Source organism: Solenopsis invicta, chromosome 8 (genome assembly GCF_016802725.1).
Source record: "Solenopsis invicta isolate M01_SB chromosome 8, UNIL_Sinv_3.0, whole genome shotgun sequence".
Taxonomy (NCBI): Eukaryota; Metazoa; Arthropoda; class Insecta; order Hymenoptera; family Formicidae; genus Solenopsis; species Solenopsis invicta.
The window spans coordinates 959,461-974,728 of NC_052671.1; the positions used below are offsets into that span (position 1 = coordinate 959,461).

Here is a 15,268-nt window from a genome sequence, read left to right on the forward strand (position 1 = left end):
CAGAACAAATAAAAATAAGTCTTACTTATATGATTTCGGATAATATTTTCAGCGCATTTTTAGTTAAATCTTTTATAACATATTACAAGATTTTTCAAAGAAATAAGAGAGAAAAATATTGCGTCTAAAATTTGAAAAGAATGCAAGGAACAACGAAACGGTTTAAACGATACTGGTATTTTCATGCCAAACTATTTGCGAGACTAAATTTTTCTCGGTGCTGCATCTACAAAGGAACATTTCCAAACTCATGTACGGAATTTATGTGAATATTTTCTTAAAAAAAGAAAAAGAAAATAAAAACAAACTTAAACTCTGATCAACTAAAACGATTATTTACACATAAAATGTATGAAATTAAAGAAAAAAGATACACATGTAAATATATTTAGTTTTCATTAAAGCATTAAAGCATTAAAGCATTAAAGAAAATAAAAAGTAATCAGTGAGGACGACACGAAGAATCCAAGCAACTCGACTCACCCCGTGTTACTGACCTGACCAGTTTTAGTTTCGTCAGGATAATACCCTCGCCGCCACCACAGTAAACACACCACCCGCCACTTTCGTCCCACGACACTGTGCTGCTGGATTACGTGCACGCAGCCTGGATTTTAGGATCCACGCCGGTGGTGATGACGGTGTCGAAGCGCAGCCCGAAGGGCAAAAATACTCGATCCGGCTGAATTCGAGCGAGAGCGTGACTCGGTACGTGACACGGGAATGCGATTAAAAAAGCTGTGGCACATACATAAATCAACGTGAGATTATCGAGGATACGTTTCCAGTTTCACTGTAGCGAGTACGAGGGACGGAGCGTACGCGACGATAAATGAACACCATCATTTGGAGGGTAGGAGGGAGAGACGTACGCGTACGCGTACGCGCGGGCGTGTGTGTGTGTGTGTGTGTGTGTGTGTTCGTGTGGGTGCGTGCGTGTGTGAATGAATTGAAATCACTGACGAATCGGAAGAGCAGAGGCAGGGCAGAGTAGGCAATTGGAATAAACAAACGAGCTAACGGATACACTGGCCGGACGTATCGTAAACAGGGGGGTAAATAGCCACGCGTTCTCCCTCAGGTGCGTGGGTGGACGACGCTGGTGCATGCGTATGGTACGTGTGCGCGTATCTACGTGTAGGTATAATATGCGTGGGACAGTCCTGCGTGCCTGCCTGCGTACGTGTGTCTATATGCACGTGTACGGATACGAAGGTGCAAGAGATCTTCTAACCGCGACGATGGTTTAGGGTGTACTGAACGTTACCCGGAGAGGGTTGGGAAACAGCGTAGTGTCTAATCCAACATTACCTAACTGTATAGCAACGGCGCCATGGAAACGGCACGTTTGCGCCTGCGTCGCCCTCGACATAGATCGACTTAAACTTTTTTGGCAATTCCGCCAGTTACTTCGAGAACTCGCAATAAAAGCCGCTATTAATTCTCTATAAGTGTCGCGTTCGAGGAAGAGAGGGGATAACTTCGCAATTTGTCGCTCTCGAGAGAGCGTGCTAGTGTGGTGGTCGGTGCGCGTTGACCCGAGAGGAATCGCGCGCGGGGGTGGAAACGGGTATTGAAGCGGTTAACGTCGCCTCTCTTGTTAGATGTTTCTTTAATTAATTCACTTCTTTTCTGTTTAATTTAACGTGATAGATCTTTTACTGTTGCATCGCGGCGCGCATTTTTTTTCTCTCCGACAGACGAAGAGCGGCAGAAACAATACTGTTCAATCATGCTTTATCTTCTTTCGTTTTCGGTTTCGGTCGTTCGCTATTTTGCCTATCTTTGCTACGGGAAGATTCCTAAAAATGTCTACTAAACATCACATTTTTGACAACGATCTCGATTAAAGCGACATCTCTCATCGATATTGCATTCTCGAATGAAGAGATGTCTATTTGTTGGAAAATCGATCAGAACATTAGAGTAACTTGTTTAATTTTATTAATTATAAAATGTTAGAATTTTTGTTTATAATATTTTATACGAAACAGTTTGAAATTTAAACATATTTTTCTTACTGATAATCTATAAATTTTGAATAATAAAAAATAAATAAAAATAATGATCGATTAATGAGAGGTCGTGCTTCATCATAATAAACTATATTATCAATGTAATAATGTGACACTATTACATATTTCGCAAACGTTGCAATTATAATTGTAACGTTTAAATTATGGATTGTTGATAAACCGACAATTCGTCGGTGCTGCTATTTTATCCTTTGAGTCAATATGCAATGTCAACTACCGACGAGACAGTATTGATTTTCAGAAATTAATATGTAATTTTCTTCATTATTTACGTTAATATATAACCCGTCATGTTACATTTTCCAATTATTATCCACACATGTACAATTAATAATTTTGTTTTTATATTAAAAGAATGTAAATTTAATGTATAATAAATAAGGGTAGGTAAGATTATGAAAAGAAGAAAATATCTCTGTACAAAAAAATTAATTGTTCTAAAGCGGAGGATATGAAAAAATATACACTTTTGGACGTTATATAAACAACAGCATCACGGATCGATATTGTATTCTAGGGGATAGAGACCTCCAGTTCGGGGTAAACTTACGAGAAGAACACTGATATTACCGACTATTTTTACTTACCCCCGATATACATATACTTGGATATTTATATTATAATTAATTTTACAATTTACAACTTTATTGTTTTTTTTTAATATAATAAGTTATAGAACGTTAATGATATAGTATATTTCAACATAAAAATCTGTTTAGTAGTTATACAAGTACAACCACAGATGTTTCTATCATTTTAGATTGTCGCGGTTTTAGTGTATGACAGACTCATATTCAGCAAAATATCTGATCTTAGACCATGCTATGTTTAAAAAAAGTTACGGCCACAATATGTATTAGCGCATGTAATTTTCTGTCACTAGTATAATATTATTGATTCTCATCATTAATATCAGCGACAAAACTCACACTGTACTATAATGTTACATACATACTGTCAGTTTTTTTAAGGTAACATGGTTGAAAACAAATATCCGAATCGGTTTCTTGGTCATTGTTAGTAGTATAAACATTTGTGCATATAATAAAATCAATAAAATCATAATATAAGATGTAAATATAAAATAATTACAATAAAATCACAAGATAGAATATAAATATAAGATATATAATATACGTATATGATAATCACAACACATAATACAATTATGATAATAATTCTTACGCTTTAATATTGTTACTTTTTTTGGCTGCTTCTTCACGTATTATTTTGGCTATTATAGATAATCCCTAAAAACAATAAAATGTCAATTTAAAACGTGTAATTAACTGATAACTTTTAAGTTATTAAAATAAAAAGAAAAGCGTTGTAAAAATATATATATTTTTACTTTTACACATTGAAACTTTTTTTCAAATTTGTAAAAATTATATAAAAAGGTATAGTTGTTTTACAGCTCTGAGAAATTAAATTAATTTTTTACGACATTTTATTATGATATATCTGTAAATATGTTTTGTAGTATTTGACAAATATTAAAAATTAATAAATGTCAAATTTACCTTATCCATTTCTTCTAATGTGGTAGAACTATAGCTAATTCTCAAATGACAATCGTGTTTGGAAGTGTTATAGTTGAAAGCAGTTCCAGGAAGAACAAAGACACCTTGTGGCACGCATTTGTTTAACACTAAATCCAGTGTATCATCCACATTCTTTACTGTAACCCAAAGAAATAATCCACCTTGTGGAACGTACCATTCTGCCAAACCTACAAATAAACAAATACTTTAAAGTCAATATATTTTCTCAATAAATATATCTTCAGCAAAATTGTTTTTAGATTTCTAATAATGAGGAACATTTTAAAATTAATTTTTAACGTACCACTCAAATGTTTTTCAACCATGGTCAGCATCATGTCACGTCGTTCTTGATAGAACTTTTGAATATCTTTGAAATGTTGCTCAAACTTTTCTAGATTCCAGTTCTCGAAGAGTTTATACAAAAGCATCTGGAAGAAAGATTATTGTAAATTTTCGTGCATATTTAACAAAATAATTGTGCTCACGAGTTAAGTTTATATATGAAATGCTAATAATAATATCCATTAAGTTATATATTATATAATTAGGGTAAAGTCGGTATTTACGCCGCGGGGGGATGTACGCCGCAGCAGTCAGAAAAAATAGAAGAAATAAAGATAGTTTGCTCAAAACTATTTTGTTATGTGCCTTTATGTTATATTAGTATTGTATTGTAATTACAGTTCTTTATTGTTAATATTAACGAAAATATCGTAAATTGAATTAATTTTTTCACGTAGAAGTAGCGCGATCGTGTATTACCGTCTACGTAAAATAATTACTGTAGAAAATATAAAAGGCATAATGATTATTTCATGATATGTAAATGTAGAGCGATAGTAAAGGATAAAATACAAGCAAGATTCAAGTGCATAGCTCTTGTATTCTTTATTTAGTTTGATATCTTGTATATTCCATTTGTTTAGGATATACAGCCTTTTCAGCGAACGGGATTTATGCCGTAATACAGACACTGCGTGATTGGAAAGCAGCACTTACTCTATGTTGAGCACTATGTTGAGAACACAATGCGCACTCTGTTAATGTCTGTGCATATTAATTTCTTTAATATTGCATTATTATTACTTTGAATACATATTTACTGTTCTTATTCCCTAATAAACTTTATAAACACATTTTGTAAGTCATTATGTTATTTTATATCATATCTGAAAATATTATTTGTAAATTTCGATGCGCCTTACACATGAGTAGTCGTAAATCCCGCCACTTTTTTTATATGACAAAAATACAAGGGTTTTTTTAAGTTTTTTTTTCAAGTATAAGAAAAGAAATATTTCATACTTAAAATTTTTTTATAATAGTAAACAGTATGAAGTTTTTATTAGCCTAATTTATTTTCCTTAAACATAGTAAATAATACTTAATAAATTAAATTTTCGATAGCTGCGGCGTATATACCGACTTTACCCTAATTATTATTATTTTTAAGAACTAGTAAAAAAATGAAATTGTTGATATGTAATAGAAGATAATCATAATTTTAAAAATTTCCGCAAAAAATAAGATAAGAGCTTAATAAAGTGATTCTATATGTAAACATCAGATAAATATTTATCAGGCTTTTATCTTATTTTCTGCAGAAATTTTTTAAATATATATATATATATATATGATAATTATTATCATTAAAAGCTTATTAAAAAGGCAAATTGTTGATATGCAATAAAAGATAATCTAAGGTAATAAGAAAAATTCTATAGAAAACTTGATAAAATCTATCTGACTATTTACTTGATTATATTCACATTTATTTCACAATCTATATATTATATATGTATATATAAGAAAAATTATTATGATAGTAATAATCACGAATAATAAGATAAAAGATTTAAAATGAATGTTGAAAGAAAATCGAGTCTTACTTGAGATAAAGATGATGCGTGAAGAACAGAGTTTCCCATATGAAGGATCAATATCTTTATAAGATCTTTGTGTGCTGTGACAATACCTATACGAATTCCAGCGCTCATAATCTTGCTGAATGAGTCCATTCTAATTACGCGACCGTCGGTATCAAGAGAGAAAAATGATGTGGGCTGTTTGCCCAGAAATTGAACGAAATAGTAAGGATCATCTTCAACGATAAGGAAGTTGTATTTCTGCGCTAATTCATATACTTTTCTTCGTCGGGACTCCAACAAGACGGTGCCTGTAGGATTAGCTCCCGTTGGATTGACATAAATAAGCTGTAAAATTAAACAAGTTGTACATTATTTTTTTTTATAAAAGAAAGGGTTTTAAAGCAATGATAATTGCTTAAATAAATAAAATAATGATTGTATATAATTAAAAATAAATGTAAAATAAAAGTGTTAATTACATGAATAAACTAGCTTCAAGATTAAAAAGCGATTGAAAATGGGTGGCTACCGTAGATTTCCATTTTTTTAGAATATTTAAATTAATATAGTTACAAAAGTAGTATATAGTTATTAGTCCTAGATTAGTATGGTTATTTACATGATACAATATTTGACATATTTAAAACTTTAATCTTTCTTTAATGGAAGTATTGACATATTTGTCAAAATCTTTATCAATAAGAAGTAAAATACAAAATGTTTTGTGAATAAGGAAACAAAGACAAAAATAAATAATGCTGTTTTATTATTTTTTGCATGGTTTCGAAAAAAAGCATTTGATAGAATACTGTCATATTTTGACTCACTTTCGGCATTGGTCTGCCATCCTTAAGTCTTTGCTCGCATTCTTTGGCGATTTCATCGGGAATTAATCCATCAGCATCTTGATTAATTTCTATGATTTCTGGCGACAACGCTGCTAACTATAAATAAAAAGGATGAAAATCTTTTTCTAAAAATTATTCTTTAAAATCTTTTAATTTATTAGTGTCTTTTACGTATTAAAAAGAAAATATTATGCTGTTGAAATAAATATTTTATTTTTTGTATCAAATGCATCAAGTGCACATTTATGTAAAATTATACTTTTTCTAAATATACCAGGTGTGTAAATATAAAACCGGAAATTTTTTATAAAAAACATACACATTTATTGTATGAAAATAGTAAAAAATATTTTATTGAAAGAGTATTACCCATCGCTAGCTACACATTTTTTCCATCTCTTTGGGAATTTGTGGATGTCACGCCAAAAAAGCTGTTGCTCTTTTGAGGCAAACTAATCATTGAGCCATTTTCGTAAAAAGTGAAGCACTGTTCAAGTGCGTGTCTCATCGATGCAAATAAGTAATAATCGGATGGAGCCAAGTCTGGTGAGTAAACCGCATGCGAATGTATTTGCCAACTAAACGCTTCAATCGTTTCCTTGATCGGTTTTGTTGTGTGCGATGGTGCATTATCACGAAGCAAAATTGCTTCGTGTTGCCTCTTTTGATATTTTGATCGTTTTTCACGCAATGCTTGGTTCAAATCCATCATTTGTTGTCGGTAGCGTTCAGTATTAACGGTTTCGCCAGGTTTTAGCTCATAATAAATAACACTCTTTTTCGATGGTCTTCCACGTTCTTCGTTTCTCACGTCAAAATTGCCACTTTTGAATTTTTTTAAACCACTCAAAGCATTTTGATTTGAGTGGTGAGCATGCTCACCGTAAGCTTCGACAAGCATTCAATTCTGCAGCAGTTTTTTTCAAATGGTAACAGAAAATCAATGCTGACCGCAAATCGTAGTTTTCAGGCACAAAATTCGACATATTCAACACTATAAAAAAATATGTTGTACGAAACTTGTATTGTTGTGAGTTAAAAGTCTTTGACAAATGTAAACGCAAGTAAAAAGCGTCAATGACGCGGTTTGACAGTCACTACATTGACAACTAGAGCCATATATGAGCAGATTCCGGTTTCATATTTACACACCTGGTAGTTGTGTATTTTTTTAATCAATTAATTTATCTTATTGTGTGTTTGATATATATATATATATATATATATATATAATATTAGTATAAACTCATTAAAAGTTGAATACTTTCCGAGGTATTTTATACAAAATATATTAACTTAACTAATTTAGGCAGAGTAGTATGCAGTATAAATTTTAGTCTCAAATAACTTTATACATTTTTTACTAGAAACTTATACTTTTAACATCTTTATTTTTATTACTCTTTTATAATATTATTTTAAAATAACATACCGATCCGATTATGCCCGTAAATGTTGGCACTTGAATCATAACTGGGTCATTCTCATTGATCATCATTTCGAAAATTTTATTGCAACCGTCCATGGAACCGCAAGTGAACGCGACATCCCAATCATTTCGTCTTGGTGTATGCCACGTTTTTTGAAACTTTATCCATTGTTCTACTAACGGCTGGTAACTTTAGCAAAAAAATGATAAGCATACAATTTAAGTATTAAAACATGAATTTAAAAAAGTATAAAAAATATTATATCAAATAAAGATAAATTTGGACAACAAATAAAATTAAAACGTTTAAAACGTTTAGATTAATTATAGTAAAATGAATTATAGTAAAATTTTTGTTTATTTATTAAAAATTTGTCTTTTATTTTATATGATTAGAAGAAAATAAAGTTTATATATTATATATAAATCTGGTGACATTACTTACCCCTGCGTAGGTCCATATTGTAACGCTAAAGATACTTCTTGTCTACTAAGTTTTACTGGGATATTATATTTATACGTCACAGAAATATCATTGACGGGATATGTAGTGGCATTTGGCATACCAGCAGCAAAAGTTATAGAGTTTGGCTGCGACATGTAGAGTTTGGCTAATTCCCAATTTGAAATAATAAACAGTTACAAAATTAACAATGACATTAGATTAATAATAAAAAACGTCGCGTTATATTCGCCGTATGAGGTCGAGCGTTGTCTTGCATAAAAATAAAGTTCCGACAGGTTCGATTTAATAGCAAAACGTGTGGTCGTAGAATATCGTTGATATAACGAACACCCGTCATTGCCGGAGGTGGTAGGATCACTAGATCACTTCGTCTTGTAAGTGATATACACCCCCACACCATCACGGAACCGCCGTTGTAGGATCGTATTGGCATAACGCAACGTCGATCATAGCGTTCATTTCGTCGACGCCAAGTACGTATACGAGCATCATTGCCATAAAGGCAAAAACGTGATTCGTCGGAGAAATATACATTTCTCCAATCCCTAGCGGTCCAATTTATGTGATCGCGCGCAAATTGATAACGTATTTGGCGATGTACGAGTGTGAGTCTTGGTACTTGTGCACGAACACGAGAACGAAGACCGGCTTCTCTCAAACGGTTGCGAATTGTTTGTTCGCACACATGGCGCAAATGAATGTCATCGCGAATGTTTCTTGCGGTAATTATTCGTCTTTTTAATGCATAACGAACAATGGCTCGATCTTGTCTATTTTGATATCTTACGATATCAAGACACGGGAAATTACACGAGACGTGAAGGTAGTGGTCGTTCTCAATTAACGACAAATAGACAAGATCGAGCCATTGTTCGTTATGCATTAAAAAGACGAATAATTACCGCAAGAAACATTCGCGATGACATTCATTTGCGCCATGTGTGCGAACAAACAATTCGCAACCGTTTGAGAGAAGCCGGTCTTCGTTCTCGTGTTCGTGCACAAGTACCAAGACTCACACTCGTACATCGCCAAATACGTTATCAATTTGCGCGCGATCACATAAATTGGACCGCTAGGGATTGGAGAAATGTATATTTCTCCGACGAATCACGTTTTTGCCTTTATGGCAATGATGCTCGTATACGTACTTGGCGTCGACGAAATGAACGCTATGATCGACGTTGCGTTATGCCAATACGATCCTACAACGGCGGTTCCGTGATGGTGTGGGGGTGTATATCACTTACAAGACGAAGTGATCTAGTGATCCTACCACCTCCGGCAATGACGGGTGTTCGTTATATCAACGATATTCTACGACCACACGTTTTGCTATTAAATCGAACCTGTCGGAACTTTATTTTTATGCAAGACAACGCTCGACCTCATACGGCGAATATAACGCGACGTTTTTTTCAACGACACGCAATTAGACTGTTAAATCATCCCGCCAATAGCCCGGACTTAAATCCAATCGAGCACATTTGGGATAAAATGGAACGACGATTAAGGCGTCGCGAGGAACAGCCGCGAAATTTAGAAGAATTGGGAGAAATTTTAACGGAAATTTGGCACAACATTCCGCAAGATCGTATTGCAAGATGTATAAATATGCGAGAACGCTTGCAAGCAGTAATTGATCAGAGAGGAGGAAATACACACTATTGAACACTCATGCACGCGCACGCATACACACACACACACACATACACACAGCAGAGAGGGTTTGGAGTCATTAAATACTGCAGAAGTGACGAACTGCGGGATCCTTATCTCTGCTGTGATACATACACACACACACACACACACACACACACACACACACACACACACACACACACACACACACACACACACACACACACACACACACACTCACTCACTCACTCACTCACACACACGATGTGCAAAAATCCGACCGACAATCTCCACGTGGTGCACATTGGGTAATGCTAATGTCGGCGGTAGACGTCATTTTTCGGAAAAATGTACTGTAAAAAATGTATATCTTCAAAGTCTTGTAATTCGGTCAAAAAAAATCGTAGAAAAAACTTTAAAAAAAGCATTTTGTAGAGAAAATGTCATACTTTATGGCACTTGCATTGGATTTGTCGAGAAAAATTTTTTTATTGAGCTACAGGCTGTTAAAAATACGTTATTTTAAGGAAAAAACAGTGTATCTTTTTTGGGGCATAGTACTAAGAAATTGAGAAAATTTTTGAAAACCATTAATAGCATGTTAAAGCTGAAACTTCGAGCTTTAAAATGGTTTTTTGATTTTTTGTCTACGATGATTTTTCACGGAGTACGGATATCATTTGTAAAAAATGCAGGTTTAGCTTCAAAGTTGCGTAACTCGGTCAAAAAAAATCGTAGAGAAATTTTTAAAAAAGCATTTTGTAGGTAAAATGTTGTAGTTTATGAAATTTTACTTGAATTATTCGAAAAAAATTTGTTGGTCGATCTGCAAAGTGTCAAAAATACAAAATTTTAACGAACAAAACAAGGTGTGTTTTTTTACTGCGTAAGACAAGGAAGTTAAAAGAATTTTGAAAATCTGCTAGTAGAACGTTAAAGCTCGATCTTCAAGCTTCAAAATGCTTTTTTTATTTTTAACCTACGATGATTTTTCACCGAGTTACAGTCATTTGAAAGTAGCCTAATTTTTGGTGTCTGGAAAGTGTTCCCTATTTTTTTTAGTAGTGTATATAAGCATTAATTCTGTAGAGTAAATTTAAAAAAATGATTCTTATTAAATAGTTAAATCATTATTGCGTTTATAATTTTGTCTAATAATATATTTTTCTAATCAAGATTTAGATGATTTACATGAAAGGTTTTTCTTAATAGATTAGATTAAAAAAGAGATTTTTATTAAAATGTATACAAGTTTATACAAATCAAAATTATATGTATATTATAATATACGTATTCAATTTTTCTAATCGATAAATTCTTTAATTTTTGACAAATTGGTCACATCAATACAATCATTTAAATGTTACATTACATTTTCAAACAAAATTTAACTCATTTATCGTATATCTTAATTTTGATATTGAATGAAATCAACAATTGACAAGTAAAATTGAAGAAAAGCAAATTATTTTAGTAATAAATATAGATAAGATAGATATTGCTATTAATTCATACAAAGAAGATATGGAGAAAAGTTAATTTTGAGATGTAAATTACTATTTTTATTCTGAAAGAAATGCATGTTTCATGCTCTTATACACGACAAGATACTTAAATATCTTTAAAAAAAAAGCATTTTAGGAAGAGAATTTTAGAAAAAAGTCAGAATCGAAAAGTATAAAATGCCTTGTGACCTTTTCATCAGATGAATAATAAGATAAATCGGTGTAAAGAAGTCACACATAATTGTTTTTCATAAAGATTATGCAATTTGCAATTATCTAAGCAAAACAAAAAGTCATCATGACGTCAAAATGGTTTTAAAATTAATGATTAAATGGCATTTCAATTAATCACGACTTATTTTAAAGTCATTTCGACTTATTTTTCTATTTTGATAAATATCTTCTTTGAAAAGCAACTAGGTGCTATCTTACACGTATTAATTATCTTATTACTCTGCACATAAAGATTTTAAGATACGTTGATAAAAGAATTTACTGTATTGCATATATGTACGTCTTACTTTTATTTTTGGCTTACAAATTTTTTAATTGTTAATTTTGTTGTTTACATTTTTTTTCTCATAATTTGCGTCTTTGTGATTTGTAATCTGTATTTTTATCAAAATGTATTAGTTTTATAATTGTGGTACAATTGGATTAGTTATTCTTTTTATTTTTTATCTGTTATTGACATTTATACAATAACATTGGATTTCTTTGTTAGAATTTTCTGACAATGATTACACATTACAAGTGATGTTATTTGTTCATTCTAGCCGTGGGAACAATTGCTTCTAGTTCTGGCAATTTAAGAGTGATTCAAAGTCTTTCTATTAGCATGTGATCACCGTTAACTTTAGCATTGCACGAGCCAAAACGTAAGAATTGTATTATTAAATAAAATTAAATATATTTTATGGATTGTTAAATTGCGTTTTGTTAATTGGGCATTAACTTTATTTTAGCTGTTCCGCTTTACACTTTATTAAAATGGAAATTAAAGAAAATCATTTTATATCCGTGTATTTTCTTTACATATATAAATTATTTTGCTCCATAAATATTATACCTCACATGCATTTTTAAGTTATATTGGCCTATTTGTGTTAATATTTTAAAAATTGCAAACATAGTAATGAAAAGTATAATAATGTAAGACACTTTCTAAAGATCTAAATATGTAATTATCAAGTAAAGTGTGTTAATAATAAACAGCACAAAATTATTGTGTAAGACATTTTCTTGTCTGTGATCAGTGACACATTTAGTTTCGAAAGATTACTTTGAGTCTTAAATTATAAGAAATAATTATGAAAGGAAAAAAAATGTCTTTTGATACAGCAGTTTTAAAGCACATTCAAATGTTAGAAATAAATTTCCGTTATATAAGAATAACACGTTTGCGAGGCTTTAAATAAAAAAATAAATAATAAATAAAAATTTTGAGCGTTATAAGTACTTACTTATATGTCTAATTAAGTTATCTCTTCGCTGGCTGGTGATTTTAGCGAAAAATTTTGTATAATCCATGATAGTCTTTAGGTGAAGTAACTGTCACAATTCTTCTTTCTTTCTTTCTTGCTTTTTTCTGTCCTAGATATTATTACGTGTAAAGTTAAAGTGATAATGTGGTTTCACATATTCTTTATAAATAGTAATGGATTTTGACCATAGACATTTATATACATAAATGTCTATGATTTTGACACTTTGTGACTCCTATCTCAAAGTGATTTGAAGACTTCGCTTCTATCGAGACTTTAAAGCAAACATTACCAGCAGTAGCACTTTCTCGCGCAAGCGCCTTGACGGACAAGCCGAATATGGATGTCGTTATAAAAAAACAATAGTAGATACTTACTTTGCGGTTGTTTTTAAATGTCTGAAAATTAAACAAATATGCTGTAAATTATGGAAAATTTTACTCTCTTCTGGTATTGATTCTTTTTAATTCTATTTGTATTAAAGTTATATATTTAAGTGACTTTAATTTTACGTTTAATTTAGCTAATTTGACGTCTGTCAGAACTGTATATATAAGTATATGTACATACCACTTGTGTTATTGTAGATAGTGCTGGATTCGTTGTCGAAATGCAGTGCGATACCGCTAAGAATACTACTTTAAAGACACGAGGCCTAATGAGAAGTAAGAAGAGTTATCAGTCTTTGATAAGAACTGTTTACAACATAAAGGCTGTTTCAGCATTGGCGACGTAAGCTGAATAATTAATGTACAATTAGTTTTGAAAATCCAGTATTTTAAAATAATTGTTATAATGATGCTGATGATAAGAATAAAATTAATAAAAATAAAAGGAATTGTGTGTAGACAAATATACAGAATGATTTCGATAATAAGTTTATCATATTTCTTGGAAACCGTTAGAGATAAGAAAGACATTATCAAAATTATAGGATAAGTAAGGGGAACATCTTATGATGTCTAACAAACGTGCCATACTTTATGTTAAAAAATATACTAAAATAAAGTATAAAATATTTCATTGATTATTGATATTTCGATGACTCTGCTTAATACTTTTATATACAGAATAATTAGAAGAATCATATTGTGTAAAAAAAGTCATATAATTTTATTAAAAACAGAATCACTTTAAAACTTTAAGAACATCACTTAGAAAAAATATGTGTTCATCTCATAAGATATCCCTTTATTTATCTTACAATTTTGATAATAGGTGTCTTCTTTCTAACTTTAACCATTTTCGAGAAAAACAATAATGAATTTTTTATCAGACTTATCCCGCATATATGTATCTTTACCTTTATGCAGTTAGATAAATAATTAAATGTAATATTATGTATTATAAATATTTTCTAAAATATTAAAGAAGAAATAATACAGTCACAAAAATAATATTAATTATAAAATAAATAATTATGAAATTAATAATAACGCTGTGAAAACTTATACTATTACAACACTGATAAATCTTAGCTTGTACTTATTGCGATTTTATATGAAAGGACGTTATTAAAAAGAAAGTAGAAAGTTTGAAATATAGTCGTAACATTTATTCCAATTTATTAACATCTTGTACGTGTTTATTGTGTGTGGGTATGTATACTTGTGTGGATAACCACGTGTATCTGTAAGCGTGTTATGTCACTGTTTCCATCGCCTTTATTATTTGTTTTTTTTTCCTTTAACACTTCGGATAACATTTTGAGTAACTTATTGTATTATGTTGCCCGATAAACGCTCCATTCGATATCGATCGATCGATCAAACGCGCGCGGCGCTGATCGGCAGTCAGTTGGATTTTCGATCGATCTCGAGTAAAAAAAGAGCCATCGACGTCGAACAGAACGTTCGGCTTTCGGGTTTCGTTTCCGGCGACCGACAGAACGGGGCTCGTACGTTATTTGTCGGATATAAATTCACATTCCATTATGTAGACTTTATCCGTTTCCTTAATTGTTCTTTTGTAATCGGCTTGATTGAGTGACGTTAATGATCGCAAACAACAATTGATAAATGAAAAAAATAGAGATGAGAGAAGTAAAGATCGACATTGTTAAGAAGTTCCTAGGTAGTTTTATACAAAATCATGTGAAGAAGGAACTTAACAGAGTTAGGCACCAAAATATCACGAGAGATAGAAATAAGAATGTTAATGAAAATTAAAATATTTTTTCGACTATATTCAAATGTTACATATAAGTTATTTCGATCATTGGTTAATTTTACAATAATTATATAGTTTATTTGTAAGTCACTGACAGTTCTTATACATTGAGTATATCATATTTTAATAAATAAATAAGATATTTGGTAATAAAAAATATTTTGTTTTATAAATTATTGTTATGGCAGTTAATATATTACGTGTTGATTGCTGCAGCAGCGCCGTTTTTTTGTATTAATTTTTTTTTTATTTTTCCCTTAGTTAACCCTATCACT

At 31.3% G+C, this 15,268-nt stretch overlaps 2 protein-coding genes across 7 annotated transcripts in view; both read right to left on the reverse strand.

Moving 5' to 3' along the window:
* Positions 1–1,285, reverse strand: part of LOC105192859 (follistatin-related protein 5) — a 41,077-nt gene extending 39,792 nt beyond the window's left edge. For 2 of the 5 annotated variants that reach the window (XM_026134280.2, XM_039452691.1), the window contains exon 1: positions 484–1,259. The gene's annotated coding sequence lies outside the window, so the exon portion shown is untranslated. Of the gene's footprint in view, positions 1–483 lie in introns of all 5 variants that reach the window. The other 3 variants (XM_026134283.2, XM_026134282.2, XM_026134281.2) reach the window with 3 other exon arrangements.
* A 1,317-nt stretch (positions 1,286–2,602) lies between these two features.
* LOC105192855 (kynurenine/alpha-aminoadipate aminotransferase, mitochondrial) lies at positions 2,603–13,802 on the reverse strand. Of its 2 annotated transcripts, XM_011157115.3 has the most exons (10): positions 13,395–13,802; positions 13,202–13,222; positions 12,804–12,933; positions 8,174–8,339; positions 7,732–7,918; positions 6,279–6,395; positions 5,473–5,796; positions 3,885–4,011; positions 3,560–3,768; positions 2,603–3,286 (listed from the first exon to the last, which is right to left on the reverse strand). In XM_011157115.3, the coding sequence occupies exons 3-10, from the start codon at positions 12,868–12,870 to the stop codon at positions 3,218–3,220; spliced, it is 1,266 nt and encodes a 421-aa protein (XP_011155417.1). In that variant the 5' UTR covers positions 12,871–12,933; positions 13,202–13,222; positions 13,395–13,802; the 3' UTR covers positions 2,603–3,217. The 2 variants fall into 2 exon arrangements, with proteins under 2 accessions (XP_011155417.1, XP_025990057.1); XM_026134272.2 differs by having other exon boundaries at positions 12,804–13,222.
* Between the last annotated feature and the right edge of the window lie 1,466 nt (positions 13,803–15,268).

Bases quoted from the DNA above. Each gene is read 5' to 3' on its own strand.
- LOC105192855 (XM_011157115.3), bottom strand. From the start codon at position 12,870: ATGGATTATACAAAATTTTTCGCTAAAATCACCAGCCAGCGAAGAGAT. The intron at 5,797-6,278 runs GTGAGTCAAAAT...TTAATTTTACAG, and splicing joins ATGGCAGACCAATGCCGAAA to CTTATTTATGTCAATCCAAC. The intron at 3,287-3,559 runs GTAAATTTGACA...TATTGTTTTTAG, and splicing joins CATTAGAAGAAATGGATAAG to GGATTATCTATAATAGCCAA.